The sequence below is a fragment of the Sus scrofa genome, chromosome 15 (genome assembly GCF_000003025.6).
Source record: "Sus scrofa isolate TJ Tabasco breed Duroc chromosome 15, Sscrofa11.1, whole genome shotgun sequence".
Taxonomy (NCBI): Eukaryota; Metazoa; Chordata; class Mammalia; order Artiodactyla; family Suidae; genus Sus; species Sus scrofa.
Genome location: NC_010457.5, coordinates 133,485,321 through 133,505,518, shown reverse-complemented (window position 1 = coordinate 133,505,518; position 20,198 = coordinate 133,485,321). Strand labels below are relative to the sequence as shown.

At 51.2% G+C, this 20,198-nt stretch overlaps 1 protein-coding gene and 1 long non-coding RNA gene across 3 annotated transcripts in view; both read right to left on the bottom strand.

The window, feature by feature from the left end:
• The window catches only part of INPP5D (inositol polyphosphate-5-phosphatase D), a 125,581-nt gene extending 121,129 nt beyond the window's left edge, over positions 1–4,452 (bottom strand). The window contains exon 1 of one of the 2 annotated variants that reach the window (XM_021075030.1): positions 4,111–4,452. In XM_021075030.1, the coding sequence (XP_020930689.1) occupies positions 4,111–4,244 (134 nt within the window). In that variant the 5' untranslated portion in view covers positions 4,245–4,452. Of the gene's footprint in view, positions 1–2,401; positions 3,966–4,110 lie in introns of those variants that run through there. The other variant, XM_021075031.1, reaches the window with a different exon arrangement.
• Positions 7,388–17,975, bottom strand: LOC106506412. Its single transcript, XR_002339409.1, has 3 exons — positions 16,962–17,975; positions 16,463–16,699; positions 7,388–7,947 (listed from the first exon to the last, which is right to left on the bottom strand). It is a non-coding gene; the product is annotated as an uncharacterized LOC106506412 (long non-coding RNA).

Here is a 20,198-nt window from a genome sequence, read left to right as displayed (position 1 = left end):
GTCCTGGCCCTGCCAACTGTTAGTCCTGGAGACAGGGCATATTACCTGAGCTCTCGAGGCCTCAGTTTCCACATCTGTAAAGTGGGACTAATAACAGCACTTCCTCCGAAGGCCGTTGTGGACAGAGAGATGACACGTGTAAAGAACAGATCCTGGCGCACAGCAAGCCCTTTGTAAGGCTTCTCTGGTTTGTGGAGCAAGGCTTGTGACCTGCCCTACCTCAAGTGGCAGGATATGCTCTTCCCAACAAGGAGAAGGCCTTCTCTGAGGACACTTTTGGTGACTAAACGTCCTTCTGGTGCTTCTTCATCTCCCAGGCTGCGCTGATGGGGCTCTGATAACCAGGCCGCCTGGTATACTGTCACCGAGGAGGGGGCCATGGGTGTGCCTGGGCCGCTTGTGGAAGGCCATGCGCCGAGAGAAACCGAGCCTGAGTCCCTGCCCCAGCTGGCTGGACCAGGTATTGGGTACTGGTTTCTGAGTCATAAGCAGTCCCTGCCTGCCCCCTCCCCTGGGAGGGAAACCAACTCTCTCCAGCACTGTTTGGTGGCAACGCTCCCCAACGGGGCAGCGCCACACTGGATGGGGGCCAATGGGCCCAGGATTGGTCGGCTTGCTCCTGGGGGCCCGGGCTGCTCTTACAGAGAGGGAAGTGTAACCCCAACAACACCAGGCCATTGTCCTGGTTCTGCCTGCGAAGCCAGGGCAAGGAGAGGCTGGCCCGCACTGGCCTGTGGCCCCTTATATCGATGGACCCAAACCCCCAAAGGCACCTCTCTTCTCTGCATCATAAAGCACCTGACAGGTGTGCCAGTCCCCACGTGGAAGTGCCATCCTGGCAGGAGAGGGGGACACCCCCTTGATGGCCTCTTAGCATCCTGACCCTGATTGGCCGGAAGTCGCCATCAGAGACACCTCCCCCCATGAACTCCCGAGACTCTGCTGGTGGCTTTGAATGGGTCCAGGTGAGAAGGACATAGGCCCCACCTGGAAGAGCCTGCCGGCCCTCATGTTCCCAGCCACCCCGGCTGCAGAGGTGGGCTCAATCCATGGCCTCCAGCTCTCTGCACCTTGAGATGGGCCTTGGGGTCCCCCTAAAGCAGGGCTTCCTAAGTCTCCGAGGAGATCTGCGCCTTCCTGCCCGGGGGGCAGGTGGCAGGGCTGACCTCTGCAGAGGAAATGTGGCTTTGCTAGGCCCGGGTGAACGAGCACTCCTGGGTCACGTGGGCGACATGGACTCGCAGCCTGGTCCGTGGGCCTCTCCCTCACCCCCTCCCTCGTTCCATTTAAATAGTCAAATCCCAAGCACGAAGGCTGCTCCGGAGGAAGCTGCCCTGTTCCTGGAGCTCCAAACCCACCTGCCTCAAGCAACGGTGGAGCCCCGTCAATCCCCTCACTTACTGGACAGGACCCCAAGATGCTCCAGCTGCTGGAGCCCAGGCAGCACAGATCTGGGCCCCCTAGGCCCCCAGGCCCTTTCCCATGTGGATATTTCTAGAGCAGGCAGGCCAGTCTTTGAGCACCCCCTGTATCCTCACCTACTTTGGAGCAGTGTCACTAAAAGGCCTTGACCCCACAGCTGCCCCACATGGGGTCCTGCAGGCTTGTGAAATGAGAAAACCCAGCGTCTCTTCACCCCATCAGGGGTCCCGCCGTGGCCGTGGGCCTGGAGGGTGCTGCCGGGAGGCTTACCCTGGTCCCAGGGAATGCGGAAAACTAAGGATGGGCAGGGGGCTGGCTGTCAGGAAGTTACACCTGTTTGATTTAAAGGACTGGCTTTTTTTTTTTTTTTTTTTTTTTTAAGAACATGTGCTTCCTGTCTTTTTGGTGGTAAAGGATATACTTTCATGAAATGAACCACTGGAGGCTGACAGCTAGTTGTCACTCATTTGGCTAGTGGTCACTCATTTAGCTAGTTTTTCGTTTTTAAATTCTTCTTAATTGGTAATGTTAACGTGGTGGTAAAATTAGGTCACCCGGGGTTTTGGAAAGTTTGGTGGTTCACCGTCGTAGCCCACAGCCTACAGGGGCTTCTGACCGGGCAGGAAGGATAGCTTCCCCCGCTGAGCAGAGAAAGGGGAACTCTGGGCCTGGGGTGAGAGCCTGGCTGAGGGCCGGGCTCCCTGGGGTGGGCTCCCAGCCCTGGCATCTGAAACTAAAGAGGCCCTGGGGGTGGGAGACTGACAAGAAGCCCAGCACTGGGCTAAGAGGATGCTGGACATTGGTGGGGGGCAGACTCCAGACACCTGCTGAGGCCCCGAGGGTAACTCGGTGCAGGTCGGGGGAGAGGGGAGCGGCAAGGTAGAGGAACCAGAACTGCAAACCATCCTGCATCCCAGCTTTGCCACCAGCCAGTAGGGCAGTGTAGATAAAGGCCTCCAGCTCTCTGAGGTCTGCTCACCTGCAGGTCAGGGGCAGGGGAATTGGAGGTTCCGAGGCCTCTTCCAGCTCTGGTTCTGGCTGTCACAGTGATGCTCCCAGTTTGGAGGCAGAGAGCGCCACGTTCCAGTCCGCACCCACAGCTCCCGGTCAAAGGGCTGCTGGGAGCCTGGAGGCTCTCGGCACGAGGCTCCTCCCACAGAGCACCTGGTGGAATCAGCCCTCAGCCAAGGGCCCCGGCGGAGGGAGAGAGCTCCAGGGGGGCCGAGTGGAGCTGGATCTGAACCTCCCCACCCTCTGGTCCCCACGGGGGCAGTGCCCATCTGGGTCTGTTCCCATCTCCCGAGTATGAGAGTAGGGGGCATGGGAAGCTGGCCTTGGGAGGTGGGGCTCTGACGCCATCAGAGCTCAGGCCCGGGGGCCAGCTGAGAGCCTGGGTTCATTTCCAAGTGCTCCCAGCTGGCCCTTGTAAACGCCCCGGCTGCTCTCGCTGCACCTGGAACCTACGCTTATGCCTGGCTCAACAGGTGCCATGGAGCGGGGTGGCAGGGGTCTGGTGGTACTGCTGGCAGAGGGCCCTGGCTTTGACTGCTGTTACTCGGTTCACCTGTCTGAGCCTCAATTTCCTCATCTGCAAAGTGGGGCGACAAAAGGACCTGTGCTTCAGGTTGTCGTGAGGATGAAATGTGACAGGCAGACAACTGCTCGGACTCGGCAAGGCCGGTGTCCACGACCCACTTTCCTTCCTGCGTGGATGGTGGCAGGGTCTGCCTGCGGGAGGGTCCCTTCTGCACCCCGAGGGACGCTACCTGAGAGGTGCCAGAGGACTCCCCCTCCCCCCACAGCGCCGGCACTGCCCGAGGCCCTGGCGGGGCTGGTTAGACCGCAGAGCTGCAGGGCGAGGGCCTCCTGCAGATGCAGAGGGAGAAGGGTGTTTTAAAAAGGAACCTCCAGCAAGTGGCCGTTCCCTGCTTGCTAGGAAAACTGGCACATTCAGCAACATCTCAGAGCCTGGGGGGGCAGGGGGTTGATGGTGGCAGAGAAGCCCAAAGAGGTGAGGACACAGCTGAGGGCCGAGTAGGGGAGAGGAGAGGCTCCTGCTGGGGGTGATGTGACTTCCTCTGCTCCCAGGGCCCCCAGGACACCTTCTGGGTGAGCCCCAAATCCTTTCCTGAGTGAACCCCCCTTTATTCATGGTTCCCCAAACAACGGCTTCCTCAAAAAGCCTGAAGCCTGGCACAGGATGGGTCACCTCTTGCCACTCCTGCTCCTTCAGGAGGCTCTCCAAACTGGGCATCTTTGACCAACACCTGAACTGACTGAGCTGCCTTTTAACACACCCACCACCACGGAGCCCTGAGCCGCCGCCTCCGCTCCTCAAAGCGCCCGGTCCCGCTCTCTTGGCCTCTGGATCCCCAAGGAAGCCATGGCCCCACGGGTCACGGGTAGCCAAGGTGTGTGATCAGGCCCCAGGCCGGCTCTGAGGACTCCAGCCCTGCAGAACCTGAACTCCAAGGTCGAGCAGGTCCACCATGGGCCTCAGCTGGACCCACCAACACACTTGGGTACATGCAAGGCAGGTCACTCCATCCCAGAGGTGGGCTGCTGGCACAGACCCAAGCCAGCGTCCCCTCCTCCCAGCTGCACCTCCATCACCTCCAGGCCTGGAGGGAGAGGCCCGGCCAGGGCTGAGGGGCAGGGGTGGGCGCACAGGCAGGGCCGGGTACTCACAGCACGCAGAGCGCGTATGCCCGGGAGATGGACTCGCTGGCACGCACGAGGAAGCTCCCGTCCTTGCCCGTCCTGGAAAGCAGCTCCTCGGCCTTGGAGCGGGTGATGTTGCCATGGTTCCAGCAGGGGACCATGGTGGCGTGGGCCTCCCGGGCCACGCAGGCGGCCACCCCACAGGACCCACAGAGCCAAGGGGAGCTGAGGGCCCTGCACCGTGACCCGCCGTCGCTCCTCTCTCAGTCGCCCCAGCTGCTGCCACCAGCTCACTGAGCGACTTCCTGTTTCAGGCACTCAGCGAGGGAGAGGAAGCGAGCTGCAGAGAACTTCCTCATTGCAGAGCCCAAGCAAGAGCGGTCCTCCACCTTCCCACCCTGCCCGCCCACTGCGGGCCGCCCCCTCCCCCTCCCGCCCCCGCTCTCTCTTTCAATGGACCTGGGTCCCCAGAGGCGCAAATGTCAGCTCAAGTCCTCCTGGGGGAACTGTCAGCTCCTCTGGCCACAGGCGGTTGGTGGCCGGCTTCTGAAGGAGCATGGCCAAAGCGGCCATTCTGGGTCCAGTCCCGATGCCCACGTGGGGTGGCCACGCCCTGGACAGATGCCCCAGCCTGCTGCCCTACCCCAGAGCGGCTCAACTCCCCGTGGGCTCCCTCCAGAAACCCATGGAAGAGAGGCTCGCAGGGCAGAGCATCTCAACTGGAACTAGGGCCCAGTCCAGGGCTGCACGAAATTGAGGGGGAGGGGTACAGCCGAGCCCCCTGCCCATATCGGAGACTCATGACCAGCCAGGCACCATTCAACCTTGGGCCCTGGAGGACCTTGGATGACACCACCCCAGGGTGCCGAGGGCCCAGGTGACAGCTCTGGGACACATTTATGCTCATTCCCCCGGCCATGGCAACCCTTCTCCACGGCAGTGATTCTGACCCCTGCAGCCCGGCCTAGAGACACGCAGAGGGAGTGTGGAGTGCTCGAGACATGGCTTTTTTTTTTTTTTTTTTTTTTTTTTTGGCTTTTTAGGGTCAGACCTATGATATATAGAAGTTCCCAGGCTCTGGGTCAAATCAGAGCTATAGCCGCTGGTCTACGCCACAGCCACAGCAACGCCAGATCTGAGCTGAGGCTATGACCTACACTGCAGCTCAAAACCAGATCCTTAACCCACTGAGCGAGGCCAGGGATCAAACCCTCATCCTCATGGATGCCAGTTGGGTTATTACCACTGATCTCTAACAGGAACTTTGAGACATGGAAGTTTTATGGGGTGAACGCAGGCCGGGTTTTCACCCCTGGGTCTTTCTGGAACACTCAGCAAACACACCCATCCCCATGGGGCAAGCTGGCCACCTGGCAACATGACGTTCCTTCCTGGGTCCCACATCTCAACAGCCTTGGAGGTGGCCAGGCATGGCTGGCTTTGCCCACAGCTCAATGGGGAGCTGCCTTCTCAAAGATGAGGGGCCACCATCCAGGACCAGCAAGACCTGAGGGCTCTAAAGTGGACAACCCCTTTGGACCATAGATGGGGTGCCCTCAGCCCCTGGGTCAGCCCCACCAGAATGAGGGGCAGGTGCTGATCTATTTGCACAAGGCCCCCAACCCGCGCTCAGGCCTCAGCCCCCAGACATGACAAGAGAAACACATCTGGGGGCCTGGGCCAGGCAAGCTTCCATTCGAATCTAGCTCCTCTGCATCTGAGCTGCTGGAGCTGGTTAGCTTTCTTCTCCCTCTCCGCCTCGGGCTCCTCTTCTCTGCCTTCTGGAGAGAAGCCCCTAGAGGAGGCTCACATGTGACAGGTAAATCCCCCCCCACCCCTCCCACCTGCGGCAGCATAAACAACAGTTGATTCTGAATCTCATCCAGGCGGACCAAACCCTGGACCCTCACCCCCCATCCCAGGAGGAGTCGTGGGGAGAGGGTGAGCGAGGTGGTTAACTCAGGCCTGAGGTTGGGAAATTCTGCCCATTAAGGAGACCACAGGGGTGGGCTCCTTCCAGGGTGGGTGCACCTCAGGGGTCCCCTGCAGCACGAGGGCAGCATGGCCCTCAGGACCTCGCTGGCTCCAAATTTCCTGGTCGTCACACTCACCTCTCCAAACCAGTTCCTGCCAAGTCTCTCTGAGCATCCTCTGCCCACCACTGTCCCCTCCCCCAGCTCCTCCCACCGAACCCAGGGACTAAACCCCCAAGCCTTCAGCAAACACACGTCAAGTCACCCTGGCCCTGCCCTGAGCTAGATATGGGAACCCGTGGAGACAAGAGCTGCCCTCCCAAAGCCAGCTCAGCCCTGGGAGGCTGATCCCTGCAGCAACCTCTGGTGGAGTTTGCTCCTTCCCTGACTCCCAGCTCAACTCAAAACCAAATAGACCCTCTCCTTAAGAGAATGGCTTGGAGTTCCCTCTGTGGCTCAGAGGATTGTGAACCTGATTAGAATCCATGAGGATGTGGGTTCAACCCCTGCCCTCACTCAGTGAGTTAAGGATCTGGCATTACCATGAGCTGGGGTGTAGGTCCCAGGCACAGCTCAGGTCCTGTGTTGCTGTGGCTGTGGCTATGGCTGGCAGCTGCAGCTCTGATAAGCCCCTAGCCTGGGAATTTCCATATGCCACAGGTCACAGGTGCCGCTCTAAAAAGCAAAAAAAAAAAAAAAAAAAAAAAGAAAGAAAGGAAAAAAGACAGAGAGAGAGACCTGCTTGTCAGATGCTCCCACCATAGGCTTTACAGCATTCTCCTCCTTTTCCTTACGACCTCCACCGGCTTCCTTCCTACGTGTGCCCTGAAGCTCCCAGGTCACTCCAGGATCTATCCGGAGGATTCATGCACAATCCTGGCCATTTCATCCCCAGAGACCCTCTACCACGTCCCAGACCCTTCCCCTTATAACTGTCTCCCGCCATCCCTCTCCAGCTCCCCGCCCTCCCTTCCACACCTCTATTCCCGCTGAGTCCCACTCGGAAGAGTGAGGGTGCAGTGGGACCGTCCTGGCCATTTCACTCGTGTGACTTCTTTTTTTTTTGAAACATACATAACACTTACCAAACACACACACAACACATAGATGGCATACATTTCCCTAATTTTTAAGGTCCATCCCATCTTCACTTCCTCCCCAACCCAAGTTCCTAAGCCATCTGACAGGGTCGACCTCCTGGTCTCCCTGCCCTGCTGCCCGTGACATTCAGGAACTCTAACATCTAGGTCAGAGCCACCCTTATGGGGAATGGGGCTTCAGTAAATCTTTTAAATAATTTCCATATAAACAATTTAATTAAAACTTGTATTTTAAAATTGAGGACAGAGTGGTTTATCAATGAAGGTTTGGAACAATGGACAGAGAGGATGACCGTGTTCAATCAGCACACTTTGCGACATCTGCGTCTTCTCTTCCTATGCAGGTCCTGTTTTTTCTCATCGAATGCACCATTCCTGGCTGATTTTGTCTCTTGTACAGCAAGATGATGGCAGCAGTGCAGCTATTATTCACCATGTGGTGGCACTTCAGATCCTGAGACAACATAGATCTTTTGCATCTGCATTTATGAATCCCGTTCATCAACCACTGGAAGTGTCGTTATGTGGGACACTGCTTCTTCCATCATGCTGTCTGTGAATAGTGGCTTCCAGTGACTCCCTCTGAGGTTGTTTCTTTGCTTTGTTGATGTCCCCAAATGAATATCTTACCCAGAGCGTGCCAGGAAATGTGCATGAGAGAGGAGGCAAGATGGCAGGATGGGAAGACCCTGAACCCACCTCCTCCTATGAATACGCCAAAACACCTTGTTACAGAGCAGCTCCCTTTCTCCCAGCATGACTGAAAGAGTAGCAGAAGGGATGTTCCACAACTAGAGACATAAAGAAGGGACCACAATGAGGCAAGTAGGAAAGGCAGAGATGCAGTACAGTCAAGACCCCACACCCCCAGGTTGGCAACCCACAAATGGGAAAAATACCATAATCACAGAGACCTTCCCCAAGGAGCAAGGGGTCGGAGCCTCACATCAGGCTCTCCAGCCCAGGGGTCTTGCAGTGGGATGGCAAGCCCCCAGGATGTCTGGTTTTGAAAACCAGCAGGGCTCATGTCCAGGACAGCCTTGGGGTTATGGGAAACATAGACTCTGCTCTTAAAGGGTGTACACAAATTCTTATATATTCCAAGGCCTGCAGAAGTGATGGTTTGAAAGGATCCTGAGTCAGACCCATTTGCTGACCTTGGAGAGACTCTCAGAGAAGCAGGAGGCAACTGGGACTCCCCCTGGGACAGAGGGAGCAGCCTCTTGGGAAGCTTCTTCTACTTCAATAACACTAGCACTGGAAAATGCTATTTTGGAGTCCTCCCTCTAGCATATTAGTGCTGGGACCCAGCCCTGCCACCAGAGGGCTGGCACCAGACCTGCATTTCCCTGGGCTCTGCAGACAGTTGCCTGGGGACTAGCCCTGCCCTCCAGCGAGCTTGTACAAGGCCCCAGTGCACTCCATCCCCCTGGGCCACACCAACAGCCATATGGGGACCAAACCTCACCCACCAGTGGGCCAGCAGCAGCCACCCCCCACCACAGGCTGCACAGCCAACCACACAGAAACCCTACCCTGTACTCCAGTGGGTCCACAGCCATCACATAAGGCATGGCCTTGCAGCCAACTTCACCAGGGGGCAGCCCCACATACTAGCAAGCCCACAGTAGTTGGCCCCATCACAACAGAAGGGGGAAAGGACCCCATACAGGAGGCACTCCTAGAGCATATAGCTCTGGTGACCAAAGGGGAGTGTGTTGCTGGGATCCCATAGGACATCTCTTAAATAAGCCTACTTCTCCAAGATTTGGAAATGTATCTGACCTACTAATACACAGAAATGAACACAGGAAATGGGGGGGAATGAGACAGAAGAATATGTGCCAAATGAAGGAACAAGACATAACCTTAGAAAAAGAACTAAATGAAGTGGATATAAGCAATCTATCCTAGAAAGGGTTCAGGTAATGATTATAAAGATGCTACCAAACTCAGAATGGATGAACACACTGAGAATTTCAACAAAGAGTTAGAAAATATAAAAAAAGAACCAAACAGAACTACAGAACACAATAACTAAAATTAAAACCCACCAAAAGGAATCAAAGGTACATTAGATGATATAGAGGAAGAGATCAGTGATCTGGAAGACAGAGTAGTGGAAATCATCTGAGCTGAACAGAAAAAAAAAATTAAAAATGAGAATAGTTTAAGAGACCTCTAGGACAACAACAAGCATACTAACACTTGTACTGCTATAAGGGTTCCAGAAAGAGAAGAGAGAGAGAAAGTGTTGGAGGACATATTTGAAGAAATAACAGCTAAAAATGCCCCTCACCTGGGGAAGAAAACAGACATTCAGGTTCAGGAAGCACAGAGCGTCCCTAGTAAAATGGACCCAAAGAGGTCTATGCTAAGGCACATTATAATTAAAATCTCAAAAATTAAAGATAAAGAGGGAATCTTTTTTTTTTTTCTTTTTTTTCGGGCCATATTTGTGGCATGTGGAGGTTCCCAGGCTATGGGTCAAACTGGAGGTGCAGCTGCTGGTCTATACCAGAGCCACAACACTGCAGGATCTGAGCCGTGTCTGCAACCTACACCACAGCTCATGGAAATGTCAGATCCTTAACCCACTGAGCAAGGCCAGGTTAACATTGGATTCTTATTCAGATGAGAAGGAGAGATCAAGAGTTTTATAGATAAGCAGAAGCTAAAAGAGTCCAGCACCACTAAACTGGTTTTATAAGAAAGGTCCAAAGGTCTACTCTAAGCAGGAAAGAAAAGGCCACAACTAGCAATATGAAAATTATGAAAGGAAAAGTCTCATTAGTAAAGGCAAATATACCGTAAAGCTGTAGGTCACCCCCTTATAAAGCTAGTGGGAATATTAAAAGACAAAAGTTAGTAAAATCACCTATATCCACAAAACAAAAAGGTGTAAAATATGATATCAAGAACATTAAACTTGGAGGAAGTTCCTGCTGTGGCTCAGCAGTACAAACCCGACTAATATCCACAAGGATGAGGGTTTGATCCCTGGCCTTGCTCAATGGGTGAAATGATCCAGCGTTGCTGTGAGCTGTGGTGTAGGTTGTAGATATGGCTCATATCCGGTGTTGCTGTGGCTGTGGCTGTGGCCAGCGGCTACAGCTCTGATTCGACCCCAGCCTGGGAACTTCCATATACCATGGGTACAGCCCTAAAAAACAAAACAAAACAAAACAAACAAAACAAAACAAAAAAAAAAACCCATTACATCTGGGATAGGGAGAACAAAAAGGGTGGTTAGAATGCATTCAAACTTAAGAGCTCATCAATTTAAAATAATTTTAATTAATTAATTAATGGTAACTGCAAATGAAACCTATAATAGATACACACACACAAAAAAGAGAAAGGAATCCAGACATAACACTTAAAGATAGTCATCAAACCACAAGAGAGCAAAAGATGAAAAAAGGGGAAAACAAGAATTACAAAAACAAGCCCCAAGCAATTAACAAAATGTCAATAAGTACATAGCTATCAATGGTTACTTAAAATGTAAACAGACTAAATGATTCAATTGAAAGGCACAGAGTAGCCAAATGGATATAAAAATAAGACTCATATATGCTGCCTACAAGAGAATCACTTCAGATCCAAAGACATACACAGGCTGAAAATGAAGGGGTAGAAAAAGACATTCCATATAAGTGGAAATGAAAAGAAATCCAGGGTAATAATACTTATATTAGACAAAATATACTTTAAAACAAAGACTGTAACAGAGACAAAGGAGGGCATTACATAATAATCAATGGATTATTATTCCTTCCTCCAAAAAGAAAATACAACAATTGTAAATATATATGTTCCCAATATAGGAGCATCTACATGCAAAAAGCAAATATTAACAGGCATAAAGGGAGGTATTGATGGTTCCCTGCAACAGTAGGGGACTTTAACAGCCACTTACATCAATGGAGAGATCATCCAGACAGAAAATCAATAAGGAAACACTGGCTTTAAATGACACACTAGACCCAAATGGACTTAACAGATACATATAGAATATTTCATCCAAAAGCAGCAGAATATACATTCTTTCAAGTACACATGGAACATTCTCCAGGCTGGATCACATGCTTGGTCATAAAAGAAGTCTCAGTAAATTTAAAAAGATTTAGGTGGAACGAAACACCTTTTCTGATCACAATTCCGTGAGGAGAGAAATCAATTACAAGAAAAGAAATGCAAACAACACAAACACATGGAGGCTAGACAACATGCTACGAAACAACCAATGGATCATTCAAAAAATCAAAGAAGAAATTTAAACAATACATGGACACAGGTGCAAATGAAAACACAATGATCCAAAATCTCTGGGATTTAGCAAAAGCTGTTCTAAGAGGGAAGTTCGTAGTGATACAAACCTACCTCAGGAAATAAGAAAAATCTCAAACAACCTAACCTTACTCCCAAAGGAATTAGAAAAAGAAGAACAAACAAAATCCAAAGTTAGTAGAAGGAAATAAACAATAAATAAAGATTAGAGCATAAATAAATGAAATAGAGACTAAAAAAAAAAAAAAAAAAGAAAAGAAAAAAGAAAAAGATCAATGAAACCAAGAGCTGGTTCTCCAAAAATATAAAGAAAATGATATTTCCATAGCCACATGCATCAAGAAGAAAGAGAGGGCCCAAAGAAATGAAATTAGAAATGAAAAAGGAGAAGTTACAACTGACACCACAGAAAAACAAAGCATCATGAACTCGCTGTGAACAACTATCTGCCAATAAAATGGACAATGTAGAAGAAATGGACGAATTCCTAGAAATGTACAATCTCCCAAAACCAAACCAGGAAAAAATAGAAAACATGAACAGACCAATTACCAATAATGAATTTGAATCAGTAAAACAAACAAAAAAACTCCCCCAAACCAAAAGTCCAGGACCAGATGGCTTCACAGCTGAAGTCTATGAAAAATTTAGACAATACTTAACACCTATCCTTCTCAAATTGTTCCAAAACATTGCAGAGGAAGGAATGCTTCCGAACTCATTCTACGAGGCCGTCATCACCCTGACACTCAAACCAGACAAAATTATAATAAAAAAGAGACTTATAGGCCAATATCACTGATGAACATAGATGCAAGAATCCTTCACAAAGTGTTAGCAAACAGAATTCGACACTACAAGAAAAGGATCAAATACCACGGTCCAGCGGGATGTATCCCAGGGCTACAAGGATGGTACAGTATCTGCAGATCAGTCCATGTGAGACAGCGCTCATGTAAACATTCTGCTTCTGAAACTTCTCATGGGGACAGGGGACAGGGACCGGCCAGAACCAAGGAGAGGAGCAACGATCCCATTGTACCATCAAGCTACTTGTCTAGGGGTCCTTCCACCTTGGACAAGAAGCAGAGTGGGTTTCAGGGTCAGAGAAGGGGCCAAACGGGAAGAGGAACCACAGGTCTCAGGTGTAGGGATGAGGGGGCAGGGAGAAGGCAGAGGTGCAGGGTCACTTCACACATGGTGGGACAATATTTCTAAGTACTAATCACCTTGCTTCCCTTCCCCTCCTGTGTTCATCCAAGCCCTCACTGTATCCCAAGTCCCCCAGCTGGGCAGAAGAGGTGTCACCCATTGATTCCTATGGGAAGACAGTCAGGGAGGGAAAGTGGTTACCCACTGAGTCCCCAAAAGCAAAGGTGGCTGTGACAGTCAATTTTAAGTGTCCGTGTGGCTGGGCCACATTGTTTGACCAGATATTTGGTCAACCATTATTCTAGGTGTCTCTGTGAAGATATTCTTAGATGGGATTAGCCCTTCAATCAGACTCCGAGTAAAGCAGATTACATTCCCACCATGGGTGGGCCAGATCGAATCAGTTGAGGACTTTTAACAGAAAAAGTCAGAGGTTTCCCAAAGAAGAGGGAATTCAGTCAGCAGGCTGCCTTCAGACTCAAACCGCAGCATCAACCTCCCTGGGTCCCCCACCTGCCCACCCTGCAGGTTTTGGACTTGCCAGCCTCCACAGTCATGCAAGCCAATTCCTTAATAGAAATCTCTATCTATACTCATCCCATTGGCACTGTTTCTCTGGGGAACGCTAATACAGAAGGAAATACTTGACTATGAAGTTTGAAAGCTGCTCACTTAGCTGTGTAATCAGGAGAGAATTTCCCTTCCCCCAGACCTGATAAAAAGGCATCTTGGGGGTGGCCGGTGGGGTGGGGTATTGGGAGGAATCCCATCATGGCTCAGTGGTTAACTTAACGACCTCAATTAGTATTTATGAGGATGTGGGTTCGATCCCTGGCCTCGCTCAGTGGGTTAAGGATCTGGTTTGTCATGAAGGTCGCAGACGCAGCTTGGATCCCACGTTGCTGTGGCTGTGGTGTAAGGGGGCAGCTGTAGCTCTGATTGGACCCCTAGCCTGGGAACCTCCATATGCTGCAGGTGTGGCCCTAAATGGAAAAAAAAAAAAAAAAAGGCATCTTGGGCTGGAGAAGGGGATGGAGTGGCCACTCACAGAGAACCAGGTAGGACCAGGAGGCTTGGGGCTCCTGTGATCGGGCGCCATTGCTCCCAGCGCCACAGGCCCAGGGCAAGCATGTCAGACCATCCCCCTCCCAGAAGGACTGACCCCCACCTCTGTCCTGAGAACTTACTCCCCGCCCCCCACCGCTGGCCCCTCCTAAGCAAAAACCAAGGACGACTATTGTTGCGGGCCATGTCCCCCGACCCTCTGCTGGGAGGGAGGGATGGCTTCCGTCAGCCCCGTCTCCTGCTTTCCCTCCCGAGCTGCCTCGGAGCCCCCTCAGGATGCCTGCCCCCGCCTGCCTTCACACAACCAGGCTGGACTCCATTTCTGCCCCCCGCATCTTTGAGTTGACCTTTCCAGATCCTCTCCCCAGACCCCTGCAGACACAAATTTGGTTCAACAGTCCTTTGAATGCTTGGCTGGGCTTCTCACAGGTCCCTAAGCCTCAAGCCTCCTGAAGTTGGAAGGTGACGCCTCGGCACTGCCCACCTGCTTTTCCTCCAGGTCTCTGAAAACTGTTTTCATGTCTGGAGTATAAATCAGGCCCCGAATTACACACTTAGGAGCAAGGCCAGGGCCTGAATCTCGAAGAACTAGCGTCTGAAGGGTGTCTGTGGCGTCAGATAACATGCCTGGGGAGCAGGTGTTGTCAGGCCGGCGGGTCTCCGGGTGGCCCTCCTGACCAGAGCCTGGGGGGCAGAGCCTCCATGGGCTCCAACTGCCCGCTGACATCAAGGACACTCGCCTTTGGTTTATCAACTCTGGTTTGGAAGAGGGCAGGATTCTATAAAAGTGCTTCTTGTCTGAGACCTAAAATAAGCTCAGCGGATCAGGTTCTGAGCCTTGTGACTCACCGCCACCAGGGGGAGCCGCCAACACCGGCCTCCGTCCCTGAGCTCACACGTGACCTTCCACCCCGGGTTGTCACTTTGCAAGAGCCTCCAACTTACATGTTCCCATAGTAACGATGTCAACAGGGATGGAGGCAGTTTCCCCAGGGGTTCGAGGGCCCACGGAGTCCATGAACTGTGCTCCCAGACGTCCCGTGAGAACCAAAGGCCTGGCAGTGAGCTCCTCCCCTTTCACCAAAGATGCCAGAAAATCCGACGGGGCCAAACCGCCCCTAGGAGAACCAGGCTCAACTTTGGGAAGAACTGGGTAAGGGGCAGGCGGTCACGTCCACAAACATAACTCGTGCCTTCGCCAAGATTGTTAAGGACACCAGACAATATTCATAATTCCACAGTAAGTAAAACAAACAAACATACAAAAAACCTCAGGAAACCGATGCGAGAGACCGCCTGCAATGATGGAAAGAGCTTTATCTTAGGAAACCACCCAGTAGGAAGAGCACAGAGTTAGGAGGCATAGCCACGAGCAAGTCTCTCCCTCCCTTCTGCTTTTCCAGACATTCTCCACGACCACGTACTACTTTTATGATAATAAAAGTTAAATAAATAAAAAGACAACCCTGGTTCCAGACGTGTGTGTGAAATCCCTCGGGACAGCTGGGCTTTATGCGGATGCCTGGGTTGCAGTCCAGGCAACACCTCCCCCGGGCGCCTCCCTCAGATCTGGGGGAATCGTGAGGAAGAAACGGGCTTCTTTCATTGAGGTAATATGTGCACTGAGCAGAAGTCACGGCACAATGCAAAGGAAGTTCTCCCGCCAGCACAGACCTTCCACACGTTGCTCCGGGCAGGCCTCTTGTGTGTTTTTGCAAAACTTTCTACACACATGCAAGCATATTCTTTTTACCCTGTTGTACGTCTTGCTCTTGTCCCTTAACGATGTTTCTGAACATTTCATGGAGTATTTTTTGTATCCACCATGTTCTTATTTATTTTTTTTTAGGGCCGCCCCTGCGACACATGGAAGTTCCCAGGCTAGGGGTCAAATCCGAGCAGCAGCTGCCCCCCCACACCACAGCCACAGCATTGAGGGATCCCAGCCGCATCTGTGATCTACACCACAGCTCAAGGCAACTCCGGATCCTTAGCCCACTGAGCAAGGCCAGGGATCGAACCCGTGTCCTCATGGATTCTAGTCGGGTTTGTTACTGCTAAGCCACACCAGGAACTCCATCTACCACGTGCTTGTTACAGCCAGCCTACTACCCCAGAACCTCAGCGCAGTGCATGGTACCAAGCACCTGTTGGCGGACACTTAGATGGTTGACAGTGTTTGCTGGCAGAAACCACATGACAACGTGCACACTGGCCATTCATTTGTCTTTGGGCTCCGGGCAGTCAGGCATCTACAAGATAAATCCCTAGGGGAGCAAGTTCAGGGTAAGGGTCTGGTGAGTGTCTGGAGTTTCCAAGTCCTGGATGCCTTCATCAGGTCAAAAGGTCAGACTCCATCCAGGCTGAGACTAAGTCACACATCCCTAGTGGCCTACTGGCATCATTTTAGAGAACTTTCCTAGCATGCTGACTCCATTTTTATTTTCCTTTCTTGGCCTCAGAGGCCCCAGCAGCCTTGCTCCATGCCCACACCTCGTGTGCAAAGCCAGGCAGCGATCACCCCGAGGTAACCCAGTTACCAAAGCAACTCCCCTCCCCTCCCTGAGGCTCTCTGCCCCCAGGTTCAGATTTGCCAAACTCTGGAGACACCAACTCTGGCTCTTAGATGGGGGTACACCTGCCTCACCCACCTGGCTGTCCTGCCACCACTGATGTGTCCTGGGGTGGCCCTGGCGCCCAGACCTCTGTGCATGTCCCAAGCCTGAATCATAACAACCCGTTGGCAGAGCCTGTTACCGCGTTTCCTAAATGCATTTTTTGCCAACAGTCACTTACTTTCCGTGGGATTACGTGTCAGCTCCTTCCCAGCTCGGGTTCTGTTCCACTTCCTCTCTGCCTCGACAGCCAGCGGTGCTCTTAACGGAGGCACCAAACCAAAACCAAAACCACCCTGTGGTTCCAGCTTTGTTCCCATCAGAATCTTCTGTCGGTGTCCTCCTGTGAGCTGCCCCTGGTCTCGGGAAGCCCTGGCTTTTTCTGACGACATCCTTGCGCATCCATCAACTCCTAAAACTGCATGAAAGTCACCTCTGAGACGCCCCTCCGCCTGGAGCTTCCTTCCCTGCCCCCCTCTCCCCCCAGCACGCCTTTCCCGACTGCACCAGACTTCCAGGCTGCCAGAAGCCCAGGCTTTTTCTGACACTCTTGCTGAACAGCATCCCTCCTCTTGAAGCCCCGGAGCCTGCACAGCTTTGCCTGCTCTTGCTCAGAGGGTTTCCTACCACAACGTGTATTGTTTTATATGCACCTCTCTCACCCCCTCCTTAATTTTCACCTCCCGAGCATCCACATTTGCCGTAGTCATCCCTCGGGGCTGCAGCATCCCATCCACACTGCCCGGTGGCAGGTGTCTTAGCACGAGGCTGCCACCACAATACAGCATGGGCTGGGGCTTCAACACTAGACATTCGTTTTTCTCACAGTTCTGGAGGCTGGAAGCCCAAGATCAGGATACAGACGGCCGTCTTTTCACGGTGTCCTGACATGGCCTTTCTTCACCACCTGTATATGGAGAGAAAGACAGAGACAGAGACAGAGAGAGGCAGAGAGAGGTATCTCTTTTCCTCCTACAAGGCCACCGGTCCAACAGGATTAGGACCCCGTGCTTATGAATGCACGCGATCGTTCTGTAAACTGAGGTGTAGGCGATATACAAGATTATATACGTGTCAGGTGTTACAACGTGATAATTCACCATTTTTAAAGGTTATACTCCATTTATGGGTTTTATAATATATTGGCTATATTTCCTAGGCTGTACAATATATCCTTGTAGCTTAGTTATCGCATGTGTGATTGCTCACACTTCCTCATCCCTCACCCCTGGCTTGGCCCCCTCCCCTTCCCGTTACCCACTGGCAACCACTGGTATGTTCTATCTGTGAGTCCGCTTCTTTTGTGTTTTATTAACTAGTTTTTCGTATTTTTTAGATTCCATATGTAAGTGATATCATACAGTATTTGCCTCTGTCTGACATTTCACGAAGCATAATATCCTCCAAATCCACCCATGTTATTGCAGATAGTAAATTTTCATTCTTTTTATGGTTGAGTAGCATTCCAGTATGTGTGTGTAAATATACACACACACACACACACTATACCTTCTTTATCTGTTCATCTGTTGATAGACTCTTATGTTGCCTCCATATCTTGGCAATTGTAAATAATGCTATTATGAATATTGGGGCGCATGTAGCTTTTCAAACTAATGTCCCTTTTTTTTTCATATATATACCCAGGAGTGGAATTGTGAACTCATGTAATCTTTTTTTTAGAGTATGGTTGATTTAGTGTTGTGTCAATTTCTGCTGTACAGCATAGTGACCCAGTCATACATACACACACACATATGCACATTCTTTTTCTCATGCTATCTTCCGTCATGTTCTGTCCCAAGAGATTGGATAGAGTTCCCTGTGCTGTACAGCAGGACCTCATTGCTTATCCATTCTAAATGTAATAGTTTGCATCTGCTAACCCCAAACTCCCAGTCCATCCCACTGCCCCCCCTCCCTACCTCCACTGGCAACCATAAATCTGTTCTCTATGTCTGTGAACGTGTTTCTGTTCTGTAGAAAGGTTCATTTGACCATATTTTAGATTTCACATGTAAGTGATATATTGGTATTTGTCTTTCCCTTTCTGACTTATTTCACTCAGTATGAGACTTTCTAGTTGCATCCACGTTGCTGTAAATGGCATTCTTTAGTTCTTTTAAAAACAATCTTTTTCTTTTTTCTTTTTAGGGCCTCATCTGCAGCACATGGAGGTTCCCAGGCTAGGGGGAGAAGTGGAGCTGCTGCTGCTGATTTTTGCCATAGCCACAGCAATGCCAGATCTGAGCCACATCGGCAACCTACAATGCAGCTCATGGCAACACTGGATCCTTGAACCCACTGAGCAGGGCCAGGGATCGAACCCACATCCTCATGGATACTAGTCGGATTCTTAACCCACTGAGCCACAATGGGAACTCCCAAAACTCACTTAATCCTCATCACCTCCTAAAAACCCCATCTCCAAATATAGTCCCATCAGGAGTCGGGGGTAGGAGGTGGGGGTCAGGGCTTCAATGTATGAATTTGGAGAGGAGACAATCAGTCCACAGCAGTACCCACTAAACACCTGCTGAGTTACAGCAGCAGCCAGTGGACATCTTTCTACCTGAAACTAGGTGTAAGGCACTGTGCTGAGCTCTCGGCACGAACCTCACCTGGTCGGTCGTCATGATGCCCCATGAGGAGGTCCCATCCTTATCTCCATGTTATTGGCAGAGAAGCTGAGACCCAGAGAGGTTAAATAATCCAGCTGCAAGTCAGTGGCAGATCTGAGATTCTAGCTCGTGTTTGTTTAATGTCTTAACCACTGTGCAGGTGACTTTGATTTAGATAGCCAGTGAATGCTTGAGTCCCACTTCATCTGAATTTTCTGTCTTTACACCAAAAATCCGTTCTCCATGGGCATCTAGATTACTGTCACCAAACCACCCAGTCTTCCAAGCTAGGATCCAAGTGACAGCTGCATCCCCGCCCACATCACTGAGCCGTAGAAACTTCTGGAATCCACTCCCTCCAATGCGGTTCCCTCCCAACCCCTGGCCCTGGCTTTATTCCACTCCTGCACAGTTTGTCCCTGGACTTTCCAAGAGGACCCACACTAGCCCACCCTCCCCTCAGGCTCCTTCCCACACCACCCACACCGTTCACTCTGTCCCTGCATTTTACCCAGGGCTCTCCCTCTAGAAGGCAAACCCAGGCCTGCCTTTCCTCCAGGAGAAATCCCCTGATACCTCCCCTCTAACACAGGAGGAAGTGCAAGCTCTCTAGCAGGTCTCACAAAGCCCTTCAATGTCCACGGCTCGCCCACCTTTCCTGGTCATTATCACCCTCTCCCACACTCACTCCAGCTCTGATGGGACCGAATTGGGACCTCACATGTGTCTGTTCATTCTTTCACTCATTCACTTAACAAATGTTGACTGAGACCCTGACATGTGCCCAGACACTGCCCTGGACCCCAGGGCACAGACCCTCTGCCCTCGTGGAGCGTGCACTCAATGCTGGGACTTGTTCTGTGCTGTGACACGTCCACAGCGTAATTCCTCCCCAGCCAAGAAAGAAAAGGGCAGAGTGGGGAACTTGACCTCCCGGCTCAGCCGCTTACCAGCTTGTCAAATCACAGTTAAGAGTCTTCAACTTCCTCTGCCTCAGTTTCTCCCTCTATAAAATAGAGGTGATATCAGTGACCCGCCTCATGGGCAGGATTAAATGAGTGAATTCCTGCAAAGGGCTTAGAATAACGCCAGGTGCAGTCAGACCTCGGTAGACATTCATTTTCATTTTATTGCCCTCAGCTTAGGACCATATGGCAATACTCATTCTACGTACCTAATGGATAATGAGTATTCAATAAGTGATTTCTTGTTGGTTTAAAGAAGAAAAAAACATAAGTAGTTAGTGCATTGAAAGCGAGGTTCTCACTAAAAGTGGTGGCCCTGGTGTAACAAAAG